Source organism: Humulus lupulus, chromosome 2 (assembly GCF_963169125.1).
Source record: "Humulus lupulus chromosome 2, drHumLupu1.1, whole genome shotgun sequence".
Taxonomy (NCBI): Eukaryota; Viridiplantae; Streptophyta; class Magnoliopsida; order Rosales; family Cannabaceae; genus Humulus; species Humulus lupulus.
In genome coordinates, this window is record NC_084794.1 from 257942622 (window position 1) to 257965139 (window position 22518).

Consider the following 22518-nt stretch of genomic DNA (forward strand, 5'->3'; position numbering starts at 1 on the left):
TTCAAACTTTAAACTTCCCAAATGTGTGTGTACACATCCCAGACGTGTAGATCTTAAGAAAATACCTAAATTAAAAAAAACACCTAAAACGGACACCCGAGTGAAAAGTTATGCACTTTTTATTAATTGTAATTATTTGCATCGAGGCCTATCAAGGCAGATGATTCTTTTCTTGAAAATCATGATTTTTAAGGGCCCATTGAGCTGGGCATCGATGTCTATCAAGGTTTATCGAGTTTTCTGCAAATTTTTACGTTTCAGATCTAAAAAATTGTGAAAATAAATTACAAAAAAAAACCAAAAAATCATGCACATATCTATTCGAAATACAATTAGTATCTTAATTGATAAGGGATGGAGGGATGAATAGATGGTGTCCAAAGAATAAATGTGACCCGAGAGAGAGAAGACGGATGGAGGCTAAAAAAATAATAAGGGTATTTTTGGAAACAAAATAAATGCTAGCTTTGGAATGATGTTAAAGAATGATATTTTTTTTTATATATGCACCTACAATATACATAAATACCCAAATTTTCCTTGTCAAATTACAATCTAAGCTAAATAATAATAATAGTCAGAATGGCACTAACATTAAAAAAAAAAAAAAGAAGAAGTACAAAGGCATATTGTCTTTGAATGGAGTTAATTAAGATGATACTACTTACTAGAGAACAAACAAATATAGTTAGACAAACTTCACAGGGTTCGATTTGATATTGTACAAACCAATAAAAAAATAATTCCATATACATGTAAAATTCAAACTAAATATATTTATTTAAGTTTTTACAACTACTAGCAGATATGGTTTGATTACAAATCCAATAACCATGATTCTCTCACATCACAACAATTTTATTTAGAAAAAATTACACACTTCACCGTAAATTATAAAAATATTCGAAATATATGGTTGTTTCCTTTTATGAAAAAGTTTTATAGGGCAAAGTAGAAAATATTTAGGTCACATTTTTCCCCAATTAAAAACTTCAACTCTCTATCCATCTTTATTTTTCAGCTCCTCTCTTCTCCATTTTCTTCCAGAGATCGTTCTCTCCTCATTTTTTTCTTGTCTTGATTGAAATTTTTCTTCTCCCGCTACTAACCATTTGTTGGCTTGGTGTTTGAATCATTTTTTTTCAAGTATTCGAGTTTCTTGAATTAGGCTCTGAAGGAACGTCCATTGTTGCTTCTTCAAGTGTTGCTAAGAAAATGAAAAGGAAAGCTTCTCCTTTCTCATAAGAAAAGTCAAAATCAGTTGCAAAAAAGACTAAATTGAACACTATTTGTGATACGAAGAAACCATTACAAAAAAATGGCCCATCCATTGTTGAATCCTAAAGTATTTTTTTTAACTTTGATTTTTTGTTTGATTTCCTTTCGGCTTTGGTATTTGATATTTTGTTTTATAATATACCCATTCCTCTATTTTAACTTCATAAACAACAATACTTGTTTGTAATTTTAGTCGTTTAGGTTTAGTTTTTTGTTCTTGTTATGCTTTTCCTTGTTTGTGGCTAGTTTATACCAATTCCCCTTTGTGTTCATTTATCATATCAAAATTCAATGCATTAAAGTTGTTTTCAAGTGTTTAAATGTTTCTGAATGATTATATATGTGTTTAAAAAATGTTTGCTATATGATAATTTAAACAAGTCTCTATATATTTTGCTTGATTGAAATAAGTTAAAGTATACATGGTCATTTTATTGGGTGCTTTGTGGTCAATTCGTTGACTCAAAACAAAGAAACTTTTCACTTTGTACAAGAAAAATGGCTTATATATGTTATTTTCTGGATTCATAACATTCGGTTTGAAGTTTGTAAAGTTTGTTTATTGTTTGATGTGGATATGTAACAGAATGTTACCGTTTTGTAAAGTATGCTTTCAGTATGATTTGTATATGTTGTAGTTTTGAAAAGTTTGTTTCTAGTTTTTGTAATGACTCAAATTTCCTAATAAGGCTTAGGGCCTTGATTAGGGGGCCAAGATGACAAATTATGAAATTATGAGAATATATGATATATATATGTATATCATTATGTGAATAACATTATCATATGACTTGATATGCATGTTTATGTGTATTAAATATGCATGCATGTGGGTCTATATCTATTTAATTGGGCAATTTTCATATTTTGGTCATTTTGGGTATATTTGGCATATATGTAGTATGTGTGTGGTGCTTCATTATTTTTTGGTTATGCTAGGGTTACTCAGCACGAGACAATCCTAGGAAGCAAACTAGTAGGAAAGTCACAACGGGATTTATACTTGACTCGAAGTGAGTCAAGGGGTATTTAGCACATTACCGAGATATTGGGTAATGAGAATAAATATTTGATGATAAATTGAGAGTTAGTGAGATTAGGGGGAAATTATGGGAATTTTAACTATTTTACCCCGATGGCGTTTTTGGGACCTTGAGCATTAGGAATTGCTTGAGATTACTTAAGATTGAAGTAACCTGTCAGAGTTATAAAAAGAACGTTTAGAACGTTCTCTCTCCCTCCAATTCCATTTTCGACACTCGGTTGCATTTTCGAAGGAAACTTGAGTTTTAGGATTCGGATTCAAGCGAGGATCGAGGCATAGCGATTCTAGGGAAGATTAGAAGCTTATTAGTCGGAGGATTTAGTTGGGAAACAACTCAATAGGAGGTAATTCAAGTTTTAAGTTCTAAGTTTTAAAAAATTTTAAGCTTGGATTGAATTTTGTGTTTTGATGAGTTTTTGAATGAATTGAAGCTTGGGTTTTATTGGTATTGGATAATTAGGATGTTTGGAAACTTTGATTTTTGGAATATGGAGATGTTTGGATAGGTTTTTGGAAGGTTTTTAAATGAAGAAAACGAGCTGGGTTCGTGGTTGGGTCGCGACCCTGTTCGTGGGCGCCGCGGCCCAGGCTTGAAGAAGGTGGAGACTGGCTGATTTGCAGGTAGGGCTGTGGCACAAGGTAGGTGCGCCGCGGCGTTAGGCTCAATCAGAGAAGAGGCTCGGCCTCTGCTTGGAGGCGGGCCGCGGCTCTATGCTGGGGGGCCGCAACGCTTTAGGGAAATTTTTCCTAGAGTTGGTTTTTAGTCGTGGGAACTTAACTCTAAGGGCCTGAGATCGATTCTACTACCCAGTTGAATGGGATTCGATGTCCCAGAGGCTTGGGTTGGGTCTGGAAGTATTTATTTACTGATTTTGATGATGTTTTATATTATGGTTATGACTAGGTTATCGTTAGGGACTTGGAAACAGGACCGTGCTTGTGGCTCGTTTATTGGTAACTTGTGCTTGGACCAAAGGTAAGAAAACTGCACCCAGTCTGTGACATGCATGGTTATTGATGAGGCATGTTGAGTGCTCTATATATGGACATTGATTACATTGTAAATGCATAGTAGTACATGTGATTAGGGCATGGCATGAATATTGAATATGAGATTGATCAGAGCTTGAGTCTCTATAAATGTGCATGATCATAATTATGCTAGTGAATGTTGAGTAAGCATGCTGAATGCCTTATATTTGGATATTTGACATATGATATACACCTGGGTGCATTGCTTACTTGTGAGTGGAATTGACTCCATAGTCAAAAACGGCAATGGTGTCAATATTGATCATGAAGCTGTGATTTATTAGTCAAGTTCAGCGGTGATATGAGCACTAGTCGTATGGAATTGACCTATGAGTCAAGAGCGACATAAGCATAATGAATGCAAAGCCGAAATGATTAGATTTAATCAACATAAGCATTATCAACATAAGTATGAAATGCTTGATCGACCCTAAGTTCGATGAAAACTAAAAGCACTTGTCTAGTCTAAAGGCTAGTTACTTGGAGCAAGTGCCGAAAGGCTCAGGTGACTGTAACATCACATGGCTTAGGGTGTAGAGCCCAAGTTCGTGACTCCATAGTCACTTATCTGAATGGGCTGCAAGCCCCAACATGATTACCAGAATCATTAGTGATATTCACTTAGGATTGACTTGATAGTTATCCATACAGAAGGGCAGGGCCCACAATCATTTACTTGAACTTACTTGCATGCATGAATAGAGCTATTATTGCTAGGCATGCTATTATGATTCAGTGACATGTTATTACCTATTCATGAGTATATTGAGTTTTCTTGCTGAGCTTCGGCTTACGGGTGCTATGTGGTGCAGGTAAAGGCAAAAGAAAGCTGGATCATTCTTGAGTTGTAGATCTTAGGTGACGACATGTACATATGCGGCTGCTCGACCACCACGACCAAGGGTTTAAAGAGGAACTAGGGTTAAACCCTATTTTACCGCTTAGGTCGGCTGGTTGTAAATCTTTTACTGTAATTAACCTTTAAACTATATTTTGGGATTCCAATGTATATAGTAAACGTTTTAGTGAAACGTTATATCTTTAATCAAAATTTTTAACCCTAAACTGTTAATCACATTTAATTACACGATTAGGGCCAAATGGCTCGGTTAGCGAGTTTAGCACTGTTTAAAATGCACAACGTAACGGTCCTTGAGTAGTAGGGTATTACAATTTTTTTTTTGTTTTTTATTATTTCATAATTGTAGGAAACTTTTCTGCAAGAAAGATGGCTATTACATGTTATTTTCTAGATCTGTAACAATCTATTTGAAGTTTGTAAAGTCTTTTTATTGTTCGATGTGGATTTTTAATACTCTATTACAATTTTATAAAGTATACTTACAAATGATGTGGTTCTATATGTTACAGTTTTGAAAAGTTTGTTTTTCAGTTTTTATTGTTTTTTTTTATTTCATAATTTCAATAAACTTCTATCTATTGGGTGACTTAATTATTTTATTACCCTTTTGTTCATACCTTTATAAAAAAATTTGAAATATCACTTTTCTTTAAACAAAGTTTCTTTTTATTAGTTTATTTTATACTCACAAATGCAAATCAATGATGTCCTAGTTTTGGTACAGATGGTCATGTGGAGGTCATAGCCAGTATTAGTTTCTGTAAATACTTATTACAACTTTTGAATGTTTATTGTTAGTATGTTTACAAAAAATGATGGTTACAATTTTTATAATTTGTTAAATTTTGGTTATGTAACTATCAATTTCTTGAATTTGTAGTTACAATGCATTTAATTTTCACAAATCTTTTTCTAGTGGTTATTGTGTTTCTATTTTTTGTTTTTTGTTTAAGGTAAATGTTGCAATTACAAAGCTGTTGTTGTTTTAAAAAAAACAAATTAAAAGTTTTGAAATATAATATTTGGGATAGTTTTTGTAAAATTTTGCTACAAACTCATGAAGTTAGTTGTAACTTAATTAAACTAATATTGGTTTAATATTAAGTTTAATTCTACATTGATCTATTTTATATTAAGAATTTTACATAATAGTTTATGTAACAAATTATTAAGATTTTGTTAATAATTTTTAGAAATATATGTTAAAATTGTTTTTATATGTAACAATGATTTTGAGTTTGTAAACGATTGTTACAATATTGTTAAATTGTTTACATCATAAATTTAGTAATAGTTTGTTTCATGAAAATATATAAATTTTTTTGTTTTACCTTTTTAACAATAAATTCAATAATAATTTATCTAGATCATATATAAAGTTTTGATGAATACTTAATCATATACAAGAAGGAATATAATGTAAACGTAAACTTTAACCTGATTACGAGAAAAGAAGTTTATGACTACGGTTGGAGGTCTGAGTTTGGGTGGGTCTCCGTGTATAATGGTGTAACTTCCCGAATTCTCTAATATGACTTAGTGCCTTGATTAGGGAGTCAGGAGGGCAATAATTGGTTTGTTGTATTATTATGTAATAATATGTATGATTATGTGAGTTGTATTATTATATGTTTGTATTTGCATGCATGTGAGCCCGTTTCTTATTAGAATGACATTTTTGTAATTTTTGCTCGCTGATGGCATATTTGTATATTTGTGTGTGTATGTATTGAGACCACATTATTATGTGGATATATTTGAATTATTCGGCACGAGACGATCCTAGCAAGCAAGGTAGCGGTTTAGTCATAACGAGGTCAAATACCCAGCTCGGGGCGAGCCTAGGGGTAATTTGGTAATTTAGTACATAATCGAGATTGGGTAATGGGGAAATTATTTGGTAATTATTTGAGGATATTATAAGTAGCGGGAATTATAAGGCATTAATTAGGATTAATGAGGTATGTGGCTAATGACAAAATTGCCCTTGAAGGGCTTTGAGAGATTGATTTGGCCTAGGGGCAATTAGGTCTTTTGGTGCCAAAAGTAGAGACTTGGTCACTGTTTCCCTTAGCTGAAGGAAAGCTCAAAACGGAGTAACCAAATAGAATCAGCTCACTTCGCTTTCTCTCTCTCTCTCAAAGTCTTGGAGATTGATCTTGATTTTTTGAGGAAAATGCTAACGAATTGAAGATTCAAGCTAGGAATTCAAGTAGGAGGAAGTTATCCATCACTGAGGTAAGCTTTAACCCTACTTTGATTCAAGTTTTTTTTTTTTTTTTTTTTCTGAGTTTAAGGTTGTTCTTAGGTTGTTCTTGAGCTTCAAAGCTCAAGTATGGATTTTTGTGTGTTGATGGGTTTTTGATCAAGTGTGAACTTGGGTTTTGTTGAGGTTGGTATATTGATGAAATTCTAAGGTTAAACTGTGAGTTTGGATTATGTTTAGTTGAAGTTTTGGTGACTTGAACTTAGGGGAAAACGCAAGGGAAAACCAAAGAATTCTGGGCTGTAGGGTTGGTGCCCCAGCGCTAGGCAGGGGAAGCCAAATGGTGGCTCTCTTACTTGGATGGCGCCCCAGAGCTATCCTTGGCGCCCTAGTGCTAGTCTAGTTTCAGCAAAGCCCATTTTCAGGGCTTAGGAGAACTTGGGGGCTCGGGGGATGGTTCCGCCACCCCGTTGGGTGGATTGGAAGTCCCGAGAGCACGGGAGTGGTCCCGGAGTTTGTTTTTAAGGATTGAATCTTATGAGATTATTATCTATGGTTGTGACTAGGTTACCACTAGGGCTCAGGATAAGATCATGCTCAATGGTTGTTTATATATAACTTGTGCTCGGACCAAAGGTAAGAAAACTGCACCCATTATGTGATGTACATTATTAGGGCTTGGTTCGAATGTTGAATATAGTCTGGATTGGGCGTCGGCCCCTGTAAATGCACATGATTATGATTATGCCAGTGATTATTAATTGAGCCTATTGAGTGCTCTGTATATGGATATTTGTTATATGATGAATGTTTGTTAGCATTATATAACTGAGAAAGGCTTGCCTTATGAGTCAAGGATGGCCATAGCGCTGAGCGTTGGTCGAAAAGCATTGACTTATCAGTTAAGGGAGGCAATAGCACTGAGCGCTGGTCGATATGATTAGACCTAATCAGGAGTGCAATGGTCATGGAAAATTAAGTGTCAGGTATGTGATGGACCCAAAACGGGTATGTTTTAAATATTTATAACTCGCAAGCGCACGAATCGTATATGGAATATAGTGTTCGTGTAAGCACGAGATCGAACTCAAAGGAGTTGTCTAAAATAAAAAAGAAAACTATTTTAAATCAAAAGTAATAAATTCTAACCTAGCTCCAAAGATTGATGTGATTTTTGTATAATAAAAAATAAAATAAAAGACAATAGTATAGAAATTAAAGACAATATATATAAATAAATAAAAGACAATATATATAAATATAAATTAATAATAGAAATGAAGATGGTAAAATAAGATTATTAATGATTAAAATCCACAAAATATAAGTTTAATAATATTTATTAGTATATTGATTCCTAAGTTTTAGTGATAGTTAAAATAATTTAAACTATCATTTTCTAAATAGATTTATAATTTTAAGCACAAATTACTTCTAAAAAGATATGATTTTTCTTCACTTTTCAAAATTATAATCTCAAAGCATTTAGTGTAAATCAATCTAATGAAATAACAAATAAATCAATGAACATTATTTATAAGGCAAAACATAATATTTTTGTTCTAAGCATGGATGTGTACAATTTAATGACACATCTTACACAAAGAATATTATGTTTTAGCACTAATGAAGAACAAAGTGTAAATATGTGCTAACAATCCAAAATACATGATATTGAAGATGAAAGAAGATATTTGAAGAAGAAAATTCCATAAACTTTGTTGCACAAAATGGGAAATCAACATACAAAATAAATACTATCTAGTTACATATTGTTTCATCATCACCTTAATAATCTTAAAAAGATTAGAAACTCATAACTAGAATAGCAAATACAAACTAAAAAATTACAACATAAATAGGAAAATTTGGAGGAGAAACCCCCAAAATTTCCTCTAAAAATACATAGAAAATAACCAAAAAGAAGAAGAAGATAGTAGAGAGGTTTTGAATGTGTAGAATTTGGTATAGTAACCTCTCTCTCAAAATTGAACCACAAATCCCTTATTTATAGCCAAAAATGATGATTAAAATAATCAATTCAAATTAATTAAATTGATTAAATTAATTGAATTAATTATAAAATGGCAAATAGGGATAAATTATAGGGTGTAATAATTATGTTTTTGGGTAAAAAGTGTAGAAAGTGAAGTAAAAAGTGGTATTTTTGGACAAAGTTAAAATTGTTGGGCTCCATGAGAGAAAAGGCTGCTGGGCGCCAGGCACAGGAGGTAGAAGCTGGAGGCGTTGGGCTTCAGGAGGAGTTGGGCATTGATGGCTTGCTGAAGAGAAGTAGCTGGCATGATGAGGTTGATGCAGCTGGGAGATTGGCACTTGGCTTCTACGTGAGGGGCATGTGGAGGTGTGATTGATGAAGGAAGACTTTGGCTTGCACTGGGAAGGAGAAATTGGGCTTGGGCCCATGGCTTGATCATGGCATTTGAAAAATGCCATTTTCTTTCCTTTTTTTCAGCTTTATATATTTTCTTTTCTTTTCTTTTTAAAGCCCACAAATACAATAAATTTCCTACAAAATAAACATAAAATAAATCATAATAAAATATTTTCAATTATAAAATAAATTAATTTAATTCTTTGAAAATATTAATTATAACTTAATTTATATTTTATATTTAAGTTTAATAATACAACATTTTTTTACCACTAACTTAACAATAATAATTCAAATAATTAACTACAACATTTTACAACAAAATAACTATAAAAAGACACAAAAGTCTATAAAATTAAAATAAACCTAATAAATTCAAAATTACTTAAAAACTTAATAAATCAATTAAAAACTCAAGAATTAAGCAACAATTGGCACATAAAAAATGGTAAAATAACTCTATTTTGTAGAGTTATCAGTATGTTAGGCCAGCTCCAAAGCTAGTTATACAGATGATAGGGCAATGGGCCCCGGTGTGACTTATTAATCCTAGATCCTAGGGCGTTGAGCTCCAGTGTGATTTATTAATCATGTACTTGGGCAATGGGCCCCAATATGATTCAGTTAATAATTTATTTAGGGTGATTGGCCTCATATGACGTTGTAGTGATTTATTTGAATGGTATAAATGAATGAGTAGGGTTATTACCACTAGGCATGCTTATTATGTTTGGTAATGTATTATTAACTGCTTATGAGCATGTTTAAGTTTTTTTGCTGGGCCTTGAATCACGGGTGCTATGTGGTGCAGGTAAGGAGAAAGGAAAGCTGGACCAGCCATGAGTTGGAGAGCATAGGTAGCGACGTGTACATATGCGGCCGCTTGACCACCACGGCCAAGGTTTCCCAGAGGAGCTAGGGTTAAATCCTATTTTTGCCGCTTAGGTCGGCGACTTGTAACTTTTGAGTTGTAATTACCCTTTTGGAACTGCAAGCAGCTTTGTAAACGTTTATTATGAGATTCCATGTACAGTTTAACGTCTTAATGAAATATATATCCATTTTGACCGAAATTTTTAACCTTGGACCGTTAATCACATTTAGTTGCACGTTTATGGCCAAATGACTCATTTCGCGAGTTTAGCACTATTTAAAATACACAGTGTAACGTGTTAACCCAAGATATGTTTCCAAGAGGGGGGGTGAATTGGAAATTTAAACTAATTTCGGAAATTTAAAACTTAATATGCCAAATTATGCAATAAATCAAATTTATCAAGTATAAGCAAATAATATGGCAATCAAATAGATATAGCAAATAGTTAAACTTGTAATGTAAAGAGTTGAAGGTTAAGAAATCGCAAACTCTCGAATTTTACAAGGTTCGGTAGAACTAAGCCACCTACGTCCTTGGTCTTCAAAGCTAAGGACCTAGCTTTGAGTTCAACTATCGAGCCAAGTTAGCGGGCTTGACTAACCCTTACAACCGGGAATTTTTCACCAAGGTATTTCCAAACCTCTTACAATAGTTTTCCACCACCAAGGACTATCAACCTCTTTTTCGGATTGTTGAAGTGCCAATCTCACTCTAACCGGGTTGTTTACAAAACCGGTGCCAACCTCACCTCAATTTCAATATGGGAATGTGTTTGATATTACAAGCAAAAATCACTCTAGAAGTATGATAATACAATGAGAAACCTAGAGTGATTAGCAAGCACACTTAGAAGAAATAAATACAAATTTTGGCTCAAGTGTGTGAATATGTGTTTGGATGAGTTAAACTTTGAAAGCTCTTTGAAATCAATGGATTTGGTTTGGTATATGTAATAAATGCTCAGCCAACAACCAATTTGAAGTAAAAGACGAGTTTATATAGAGTTTGGGAAAAAACTAGCCGTTTATAGCCGTTAGGGATTAATTTGCGAAGCTGTCTGCCGCGAACCGGAAGTCCGGATGAGGGAACCGGAATTCCGGTTGGAAGCAACCGGAATTCCGGTTGCCCATCCGGCGGATGGCAAACAGAGAGCAAAATCAGTTTTAAGCCTATTTTCCCATTTTTCAATTCTTTATAACTTTTAGCTCGTTTATCCGATTTCAAAAATTCCAATTGCGTTACGACCGTATCGGGATGTATTTTCTTAAAAGTGAATTTAGGATAATTATTTCTCATTTTAAAAAATCACCATTTTTTAGTGCATGAGTGAGCCAAATTCTATACTTATGACTTAAAGTATACTTGCAATCACTTTACAAGACTAAGAAATGAAGTTAAACCTTTATCTTGAGTTTCTTGAGTCTTGAAGTCCAATTCGGGTCGTTTCCGGAAAACTTGGTAAAATGACCATTTTGCCCTTGGTCATAATTTTGACTTTGAAGTGCTAATTCACTTTAGTTTTTGCTACAAAATCAACAAATCATTAGTAACAAATAATAATCAAATATTTGTTAATCATCAAAACAAGGAGACTTAAGAGTTTGGGTCAACAATCTCCCCCTTTTTGATGATATCAAATATTTGATTATTTTACAAGGGAAAGAATATATTTTTAAATATGAATATTAGATTAGCTCCCCCTTAATGTGTGCAAGGATAAAAGAAATTTACCTTTTAGTTTTACTTTGCATGATTTTGTAAACTCCCCCTCAATATATCACTTAAGTTCAAATAACATTGTTAGTCTTAGATATTGAGGTTTTGCCAAATATTAAAAAATAATCCTATCACTTCTCCCCCTTTTGATTCATAAAAAAGGATGGCAAAGGAATTCACAAAATAAATTATAAACAAACATAGATTAAATAGTTTAAGCATTCATACATAAGGCATAAAACCATGCAAACACATAAGTACATAGAAAAATAAAATAAAACATAAAGGAATGCAAGACTAGAAAAACATGCAAATGCCTATGATGGTGGCCCCCCAAACCGCCTTATGTAGGCCCTCATCTCCTCCATTTCATTACGAACATCTTGGAAGCCTTGTGCCATGTCACTCCGCAGGTTGGTAAATTGAGTGTTCATGTCGGTGTGAAGATGAGCAAAGGCTTCCTCAAGGTTGAATTGAGATGCTTGAGGCATTGGAGCTTCTTCTTCATCGGCTTGCTCCTCGTCTTCACTTTCGCTTGTGGGTAGTCCAAAGCTCTCCTCTTCTTCACTTTCGTCGCCTACTTCAAGGCCCTCTTGCCTTCTTTGGCCTCTTTTGGGAGTGAAGACCCACTTATTGTTGATAAGAGCATACCCTAAGCTTGTGAAAGATTTAGGACCGAGCTTATCCCCTTCGGTAGGACCAACCTTCTTTTCACCCGAGATGGGAACTCCTAAGAGAAGTAGGAGGTAGCTAAGGAGAAAGCCAAATGGGAGGGACTTAACCATGTTGGGTTTATTCACATCAACAATAAATCGAAGAATAAGATGCCCTAGGTTGATTCGTGCTTTTTTGGTGAGGATAAGGTATAAAATGAATATATCGATGTTGTTGACCTCATCCTTATGACCACTTCTAGGAGCAAGATTGTTGATGATAAAAAGTTGGAGAATTTTGGCTTCTAAAGTAAGATTGTGAAACTTTGGTTTGATGAAAATGGGGCCTTCTCCACAAAGGACTCTAGAACACTCATTCATAGCAAAAAGTTCATCATTCTTAAGAGTGGTTTTTGGTTCTAGCAAGAGTCCCTCATTTGGTGCTCCTAGCAAGTTATTGAGAGATTCTACATTAAGTTCAAAGGGGACATCTCCAATAGTGCCTCTAACTCCTAGGGGTGCATGGTTAGGTTTGATGCAAGCATAGAAGGCTCTAACCAACCTAGGGTACATGGGTGTCTTAATATTGATAAATGATTTCCACCCTAACATTTCAAAGTGATAACTGAATTTGACACAAGCTAGGCTTGGAAGGTCACAAAACTTACCTTTGATAATAGGCCTAGAGGAGAAAGCTTCATGGAACCTATTGAAGTCCTCTTGGTTGTAGAAGAGAGTGGGTTCATTTCTGCCTTTAGCCCTTTTCTCCCTGATTTGTTCAGCATTGAGAACCCTCTTGCTCTTCCTTGGGTTGGATGATGAGGCCATTGAAGGGAAAACAAGAAAAGAAAGAGAGTTTTGGAGAGAAATGGATGATGAAGTGAGGGTTTGAGGGAGTGATTTTTGAGAGGAAAGAGAGAGGAGGCTTGTATTTTAGGGTGTAGAGTCAGAATGGGGAAAAAGAGTCGTGGGTAGGGTTTTTATTTTGAACAAAAAGCATTTAAAAAAGGCAAAAAAAAACTGAAGGGCTGCTGTCAGGCGCCAACCGGAATTCCGGTTGGTCTGTGCACAGCCAACCGGAATTCCGGTTGGTGCACCAGCCCAGCCCACTTTTCGAAAAAGTGCCCAAAAACTTTGTTTTTAACCCAATTGACTCCAAACTTTTTCTAACACCTAAAATATGAGAAAATGAACATGCTCAAACAAGAAAATCTGAAAAATGTTGAAAAATGACGATTTACGGTAAGTTTTAAAAAAGAATTCAAGAAAGCCAAAAACCTACCAAAAACGAAATCTGTTCAACCAAATTGAAAAATTCTTTTTCCAGCAGTTTAAGAATATTAAATATGAGGTGTGTGAAGTGACGGAATCGAAAAATATTGAAAATTGAGAATTTTGGGTAGATTTTTCGAAAAATGCCTTAAAAGGCCTTGAAAAGGAGAAATCTACCAAAAATGAGTTGTATGCATCCAAATCGAAAAATTCTTTTTGCAACACCTCAATAATGTTAAATGTGAGATGAGGGAAGTTACGGTTTTGAAAAATGATGAAAATTGAGCATTTTGGGTAGATTTTTCGAAAAATGCCTTAAAAAGGCCTTGAAAAGTAGAAGTCTACCAAAAATGAGTTTTATGCAACCAAATCGAAAAATTCTTTTTGCAATAGTTCAAATGTGTTAAATGTGAGGTGCTCAAACTGACGGATTTGAAAAATGTTGAAAATTGAGTAAGTTTGGCGAAAAACACTCATTTAGGCAAAAACTAACAAATTTTCAATACTTAGCATACCTAAAAATTGTTCAAAGAGTAATTCAAGCATAGAAACCCTATAGGCATACTAGATAGACTTATTTAGAAAAGTTTAAACACATAAACACATATACTAGGCACATATGCAAAAATTCACATATTTACTCAATCAAAAATGAGTTCAAAGTTCACCAAAGATTCATATCATGACCTATAATTTGTTATCCTCAAAGACATATATCTAATAGGTCAAGTGTTATAAGATTTTGCTTATTTATGCATAGAATCATATTATAGTGAGAGTATACATGCATAAGTAAGTAAGGAGAGATATGATATTCAAGTAGCTAGTAAACCTTAAATTTCATTTATGTTGGTCATTCCTAGCTCTCTTCTAATAAAACTAAATCTCTCATCACTAAGAGGCTTGGTGAAAATATCCGCTAGTTGGAAATTGGTGCTCACAAAATCTAGCATAATGTCTCCTCTTTGGATATGGTCTCTAAGGAAGTGGTGCCTTATATCAATATGCTTGGCTCTAGAATGCAAGATTGGATTCTTAGAGAGGTTAATGGCACTAGTATTGTCACACTTTATGGGTGTACATTCAAAATCAACATCAAAATCCTTAAGAGTTTGTTTCATCCAAAGTATTTGAGCACAACAACTACCGGCGGCTATGTATTCGGCTTCGGTTGTGGATAGGGCTACCGAGTTTTGTTTCTTGCTAAACCATGACACTAAAGAGTTTCCTAGAAAGTGACATGTTCCACTAGTACTTTTCCTATCCGACTTACAACCGGCAAAGTCCGCATCCGAGTAACTAATGATTTCAAAGTTTGAGTTCTTGGGATACCAAAGTCCTAGATTCATTGTGCCTATCAAGTATCTAAAGATTCTCTTAACGACACTTAAGTGGGATTCCTTGGGACATGATTGGTACCTAGCACATAGACCAACACTAAACAAAATATCGGGTCTACTAGCGGTTAAATATAATAATGAGCCAATCATACCTCGATACTTGGTAATGTCAACATCCTTACCACTTTCATCCTTGTCCATCTTTATGGAGGTGCTCATAGGGGTTTTCATGGACTTTGCATTGGCCAAGTCAAACTTTTGAAGTAGATCCTTGATATACTTGGATTGACTTATGAAGATTCCATTCTTTTGTTGCTTTATTTGAAGTCCAAGGAAAAAGTTGAGCTCTCCCATCATGCTCATCTCGAATTCACTATGCATACACTTTGAAAATTCTTCACAAAGAACATCATTAGTAGCACCAAAAATAATATCATCAACATAGATTTGTACTATAATAATGTCTTTTGATTTTCTTTTAATAAAAAGTGTATTATCCGCTTTTCCCATTGAAAAACCATTTGAGATAAGAAAAGTGCTTAAACGATCATACCAAGCTCTAGGAGCTTGCTTTAAACCATATAATGCTTTCTTTAATTTGTAAACATGGTTAGGGTGTTTGTGATCTTGAAAACCGGGGGGTTGAGAGACATAAACCTCTTCCATAATGTATCCATTTAAGAAAGCGCTTTTAACATCCATTTGATACAAGACAAAATTCTTGTGGCATGCAAAAGCTAATAACATTCTTATGGACTCAAGTCTTGCTACCGGGGCAAAGGTCTCCTCATAATCAATTCCTTCTTCTTGATTGTAACCTTGGGCCACTAATCTAGCATTGTTACGCACAATGACCCCATGCTCATCTACCTTATTTCTATAGACCCATTTTGTTCCAATCACCGATTGGTGTGACGGTCTTGGAACTAACTCCCAAACATCATTTCTAATAAATTGATTTATTTCTTCTTGCATAGCTAGAAGCCAAGATTCATCGAACTCGGCCTCTTTAAAATTCTTTGGTTCAATTTGAGAAATAAAAGCAATGAAATTACATAAGTTTCTAAGGGAGCTTCTAGTTGTGACTCCTTGTGAAGGATCACCTAGAATTTGGTCTATAGGATGAGCACTTTTGAACTTCCACTCATGAGGGAGGTTAGAATCCATACCTTTGCTTTCATTTACCTTTTCCTCGGGTAGTTCCTCTTTGGGAGTTTGTGATGGAGCGTTAGATGATTCTCCAATGTCAAGCTTTTGAACCTCTTCTCCCAAACCTACAACATCATCATCTACACTTTTGCTTGTAGGAGGGTTAGACTCATCAAATGCAACATGAATAGATTCTTCAACAACATTAGTTCTTTTGTTATAAATTCTATAAGCTTTACTATGTGTTGAATAACCTATAAAAATTCCAACATCGGATTTTGCATCAAATTTTCCAAGGTTGTCCTTGGTGTTCAAAATATAGCATTTACATCCAAAAACTCTAAAATATCCAATGTTGGGTTTTCTCCCTTTCCAAAGCTCATAAGGGGTTTTATTCATGTTAGGCCTAATGAAAACACGGTTCAAAATATAACAAGAAGTATTAACGGCCTCGGCCCAAAAATATTTAGGTAATGAGATTTCATTGAGCATTGACCTAGCCATTTCTTGAATTGTTCTATTCTTCCTTTCGACAACTCCATTTTGTTGTGGAGTTCTTGGAGCCGAAAAGTTATGGTTAAAACCATGTTCATCACAAAACAATTCTAAAGCATCATTGTCAAACTCTCCACCATGATCACTCCTAATGGAGGTGATTGAATACCCTTTTTCATTTTGCACACTCTTACAAAATTTAACTAGATTTTCCAAAACATCATTTTTGAGTTTCAAAAATATAACCCATGTAAATCTAGAAAAATCATCAACAATCACAAATGCATAGTATTTACCACCTAGACTAGCAATTCTTGAAGGACCAAATAAATCAATATGAAGCAATTGCAAAGGTCTAGAGGTTGAAATCTCTTTCTTGGAATGAAAAGATGTTTTAATTTGTTTTCCAAATTGGCATGCATCACAAAGTTTATCTTTAACAAAAGGAATAGATGACAAACCAACAACAAGATCTTTTCTAACCAACTTTGAAATAGAATCCATACTAGCATGTCCTAATCTTCTATGCCACAACCAAGAATTATCATTCATAACGGTTAAACATTTATTTTTGCTATCAAAGGAATCAACATCAATAACATAAACATTATCCTTCCTTTCTCCAACAAAAATAACTTCATTGGTTGAAGCATTTTCAATGGAGCATTTTGAGGATTCAAAAACAACACGAAAATCTTTATCACATAGTTGACTAATACTAAGTAAATTATGTTTAAGGTTATCAACAAGAAGCACATTTTTAATACATGGAGAGTATATGTTACCGATATCACCAATGCCCAAGATTTTTCCTTTTGAATTGTCTCCAAAAGTGACAAAGCCACTTTCCTTGCTCTTAAAACTCGAAAATCTTGATGGGTCACCGGTCATATGCTTGGAACAACCACTATCCAAGAACCACAAGCTTTTGCTCTTCCTTGTTGATTCCTACAAAAATAAAATCATTTGTTGGCCTTTGGTACCCAAACAACTTTGGGTCCTTTCTTGTTAGTTTTGGAACCCTTTGGTACCCATTTGGTCTTGCCTAGATATGCATATCTCTTTACATGACAATATGAAATAGTATGACCATCTTGGTTACAATATGTGCATGTAAAGTGTGGTAGGCTAGTTGGTTTTACAAAGAAGTTTCTCAAATATTTTTGTTTCCTACTAGGATCATATCCAATACCACTTTTTCCAAAACCACAAGATTGACTCCCTAGCATAAGTTCATAGCCTTCTTTATCTTTTGTAAAAGTATATATGTCATTCTTAAGGCTTTTTATGTTATCATGCAATTTTCCAATTTCTTTCTTATAAGAGGAGCAAGTAGTACATTGAGATTTAGTTAAGAGTTCTTTTTCATTTAATTTCAAAATCTCAATTTCTTTTAATAGCATGTTGGTCTTTTCTCTAAGAGTTTGGTTTTTAACAAGCAATTTTCCAAAATCATTAAATAGATCCTTAAATGAACTAGACAACTCATCATATGGTATTTCTAAGTTATCATCATCATTTTCACTATCATAATCACTTTGGCTAGAAATGCTTACCCCATCATCAAGAGCCATCATGCACATGTTAGCTACTTCATTCTTCTCCTCATTGTCGGAGTCCTCCTCATCACTATTTAGCCAATCCGCCAACATTGCCCTTCCTTTGTATTTATTTTTCTTTCTCATTGGGCAATCCATCTTCATGTGACCGGGCTTCTTGCATTCGAAGCAAATTGGTGAATCATCTTTGCTCCTTCTTTCTTTTTCTTTTGAATCACTTCCTCTTTGTGGCTTCTTCCCAAAGTTCTTCTTGAATTTCATGAACTTTTTGTACTTCTTTGTGAAGAGTGCCAAGTCCTCCATGTCGCTACACATGCTATCCTCATCGTCCTCACTAATGGCACGGGAGGAGGAAGACTTGAATGCAATAGTCTTCTTTTTCTTCTCAACTTCCTCTTCATCTTGTGCACTCATGAAAATTTCATGGTTCATGAGTGAGCCAATTAGTTCTTCCAAAGGAAGTGTTGAGAGATCCTTGGCTTCTTGAATGGCAATCACTTTGCCTTGATAGGCTTTGGTGAGACTTCTCAAAATCTTGGTCACCATCTCCTTTTGTGAAAGTACCTTGCCAAGAGAATTCAAACCATTAGTGATAGTAGTGAAACGAGTATACATGTTAGCAATAGTTTCATCCGCTTTCATCTTAAAGTTCTCATATTGAGTAGAATAAATTTGAATTTTAGTTTCCTTCATAGCATTTGTTCCTTGATGAGTGACTTCAAGCATTTTCCACATATCATAAGCGGTAGAGGCTTGTTCAATATTTTTGAACACATCTCTATCCAATCCACATATAAGTGCATATTTAGCTTTAGCATTCTTAGAAAGCATTTTCTTATCTTCTTCGTCATATGCCTCATATGTCTTAATAACTTCTTTATCATTAATGACATGTTTAGGAATGTAAGGACCATTAGACACTATATGCCACAAATCATAATCGATAGATTGAAGATATGTTTCCATCCTAATTTTCCAATAGGGAAAGTCTACTCCATTAAAGAATGGTGCTCTAGTTGTGCTTAGACCTTCTAACATGTTATTTTGTGAATTACTTGGAAACGCCATGCTCTAGATTGTAAAATCTAATCAATTAAATGAGCCCTAGCTCTGATACCAATTGTTAACCCAAGATATGTTTCCAAGAGGGGGGGTGAATTGGAAATTTAAACTAATTTCGGAAATTTAAAACTTAATATGCCAAATTATGCAATAAATCAAATTTATCAAGTATAAGCAAATAATATGGCAATCAAATAGATATAGCAAATAGTTAAACTTGTAATGTAAAGAGTTGAAGGTTAAGAAATCGCAAACTCTCGAATTTTACAAGGTTCGGTAGAACTAAGCCACCTACGTCCTTGGTCTTCAAAGCTAAGGACCTAGCTTTGAGTTCAACTATCGAGCCAAGTTAGCGGGCTTGACTAACCCTTACAACCGGGAATTTTTCACCAAGGTATTTCCAAACCTCTTACAATAGTTTTCCACCACCAAGGACTATCAACCTCTTTTTCGGATTGTTGAAGTGCCAATCTCACTCTAACCGGGTTGTTTACAAAACCGGTGCCAACCTCACCTCAATTTCAATATGGGAATGTGTTTGATATTACAAGCAAAAATCACTCTAGAAGTATAATAATACAATGAGAAACCTAGAGTGATTAGCAAGCACACTTAGAAGAAATAAATACAAATTTTGGCTCAAGTGTGTGAATATGTGTTTGGATGAGTTAAACTTTGAAAGCTCTTTGAAATCAATGGATTTGGTTTGGTATATGTAATAAATGCTCAGCCAACAACCAATTTGAAGTAAAAGACGAGTTTATATAGAGTTTGGGAAAAAACTAGCCGTTTATAGCCGTTAGGGATTAATTTGCGAAGCTGTCTGCCGCGAACCGGAAGTCCGGATGAGGGAACCGGAATTCCGGTTGGAAGCAACCGGAATTCCGGTTGCCCATCCGGCGGATGGCAAACAGAGAGCAAAATCAGTTTTAAGCCTATTTTCCCATTTTTCAATTCTTTATAACTTTTAGCTCGTTTATCCGATTTCAAAAATTCCAATTGCGTTACGACCGTATCGGGATGTATTTTCTTAAAAGTGAATTTAGGATAATTATTTCTCATTTTAAAAAATCACCATTTTTTAGTGCATGAGTGAGCCAAATTCTATACTTATGACTTAAAGTATACTTGCAATCACTTTACAAGACTAAGAAATGAAGTTAAACCTTTATCTTGAGTTTCTTGAGTCTTGAAGTCCAATTCGGGTCGTTTCCGGAAAACTTGGTAAAATGACCATTTTGCCCTTGGTCATAATTTTGACTTTGAAGTGCTAATTCACTTTAGTTTTTGCTACAAAATCAACAAATCATTAGTAACAAATAATAATCAAATATTTGTTAATCATCAAAACAAGGAGACTTAAGAGTTTGGGTCAACATAACGATCTTGGTTAATCAAGGCGTTACAAATGAGTTCTTTATTAGAGATGCCATAAATTTGTAATTATATTTAGATACCATGTATTTCGATTTGTTTTATATAATTTACCGTATATGTGTTAATTTCCCTTTTATTTGTACCCTACTTGCATAAACATATCACAAGGAATGTAACTTCTTCTTGGTCCTCTCAACCCTATAGGATACGAGAAAATTCCTTCCCTAAGATAAACTTTGGTAGAAAGAACAATTATAGTTTAAACTAATAATGGTTGGATTGTCTTAAATCAATATCATGTAGTAGGGTTTAAAGATAAATATGCTTTATTGGATACTATTGATTTGGTTGGGCATCATGTCCCATTAATTTTGGAGTTAAAAAGTGATATAAGAAACCCCTAATAATGGCTTACAGTGGAAATTTTGTTATGCAAATTGTAATAAGCATTTTCAATGCAATAAGCACCATTATTACTCTAACTTGCCATTCAAGCAATGTCATTTAATAAATTGTCTATTATTTATCAAACCCACACACCATTAAATTAGCTCAATTCTCAGTCTCAGATCTAGAAGAGGTACACTTATCCATTTATGAAAAGCTAATCCACAATATAATATAGGACCCCCAAATACTATATTATATATATATATATATAATGAAAAGAAAAAAAAGGCCATTATTAGGCATCAGATGGTAGAATAATTACCATATTTTAGTTGAATAAGTTGACATATTAGCTTTCGTGAAAAATCAGCAATCTATAAAAAGTAGTACAATGCCTTAAATGGTCCCTTCAAAATAGAATAGCATGCTTTTGATTTTGAGCAAAAGTTCACAATTTGACTAATGAACAAATCAAAACCGAGTAAAACATATAGACACATATCTATAGTTATACATACAGTAAGCAAGTTTGAAGTCGTATCTGTCTTTTTCTTTCTGCCATTTTCTCAGTAGTCAAACAAACAGGATTGACATATTTGATAAGAATCTGGGAATTAATAACTTCAGTCCCCATATTTGATCTGATTAGTACATTAATTTTTCTGTATTTAACAATATGGCCTTTAGAAAAAACCAAAACTCTTCCAAATACACACCCACCACCAGAGAATAATCAGATAGAGATAATGAAGCATTAAAATCTGATCAAAATGGAACCAAAAACAAAAACAACAAACTGTAACATATCCAAACTTTAAAAAGAGAAGAAGAAAAAAAGTACATAAATTAAAATATCTCAGCAAAAATCAGGCCTGGCCTTCTTCCGGACTGAAATGCAACCTCGTTGGTGATCTCTAAAGATTCTAATCTCAGAATAATCTCTCAAATCTTCAAGGCTAATATACTGTTGCTTGACCATTCTCATGGTGTCACCTCCAGTGTCGTTTATCCAAACATAAGGGTGACAAGTCTCGTCGTAGTAATAGAGCAAGCTCTTCATCCCACCATTGATATTCCCACCAGGCATAAAGGCTTTGTATATGGTCTTGCATTTGAGTCTCTTTGATGAGCCTGGTTTGAGGGTGTGAACCTTCTTTAGAATGGAACCCACTCTTATTTGGAGCTCTACAGCCTTGTCACTGAGATTCCAAATTCTGGTGCCCAAGCCTCCTGAGCCTTGCGTGTGGTCTCTGCAGCCATCGAAGCACCCCCCAACTGGGAACATAATCTTGGGTAACCTTATTGGCATTTTCTCTGATAAAGACTGGAGCTGCTTGGTCACCTTTGATTTCTTCACAACATGCATTTTTTTTTTCAGAAAAAAACATATTGCATAGGAATTAAGAAACTTATATATTTATATCTGCTGGCTGTGTGTAATGTAGTACAAGTATATTTATACATATAGGGAAATTACCACTTACCCCCTAATCATGTTTATATCTGTAGCAACCCTGTTTTGGTTTGGATGAAAATGTTTTTGATGTGGCCATGAAAAGATTATAGAAATTAAGAGTGCACTCAATAACTTCTTTATCCTATCTATTTTGTTTAATGACTTTTACAATATATCATACATTAAGACATTTTCTATTAATTTTGAAGAAAAAAAAATAGTTTATCATAGTTATTGAGAATGCCCTCAATGCTACTTTTATTAAACAGTTAATAACTTCCTTGTCAAACTTTACTAGTAAAAGGGTGTTTATGACATATGTGTGAGGGATTTTGTTGTAATTTTCTCATATGTAAG

The 22518-nt window shown here is 34.2% G+C and overlaps 2 protein-coding genes across 2 annotated transcripts; both read right to left on the bottom strand.

Moving 5' to 3' along the window:
- Positions 1–13953: 13953 nt before the first annotated feature.
- On the bottom strand, positions 13954–19031 carry LOC133815415 (uncharacterized). Its single transcript, XM_062248259.1, has 3 exons — positions 18300–19031; positions 15994–17232; positions 13954–15435 (listed from the first exon to the last, which is right to left on the bottom strand). The coding sequence occupies exons 1-3, from the start codon at positions 18942–18944 to the stop codon at positions 14167–14169; spliced, it is 3153 nt and encodes a 1050-aa protein (XP_062104243.1). The 5' UTR covers positions 18945–19031; the 3' UTR covers positions 13954–14166.
- A 2277-nt stretch (positions 19032–21308) lies between these two features.
- On the bottom strand, positions 21309–22304 carry LOC133819268 (uncharacterized). Its single transcript, XM_062252466.1, has one exon. The coding sequence runs from the start codon at positions 22069–22071 to the stop codon at positions 21562–21564; it is 510 nt and encodes a 169-aa protein (XP_062108450.1). The 5' UTR covers positions 22072–22304; the 3' UTR covers positions 21309–21561.
- Positions 22305–22518: the final 214 nt, after the last annotated feature.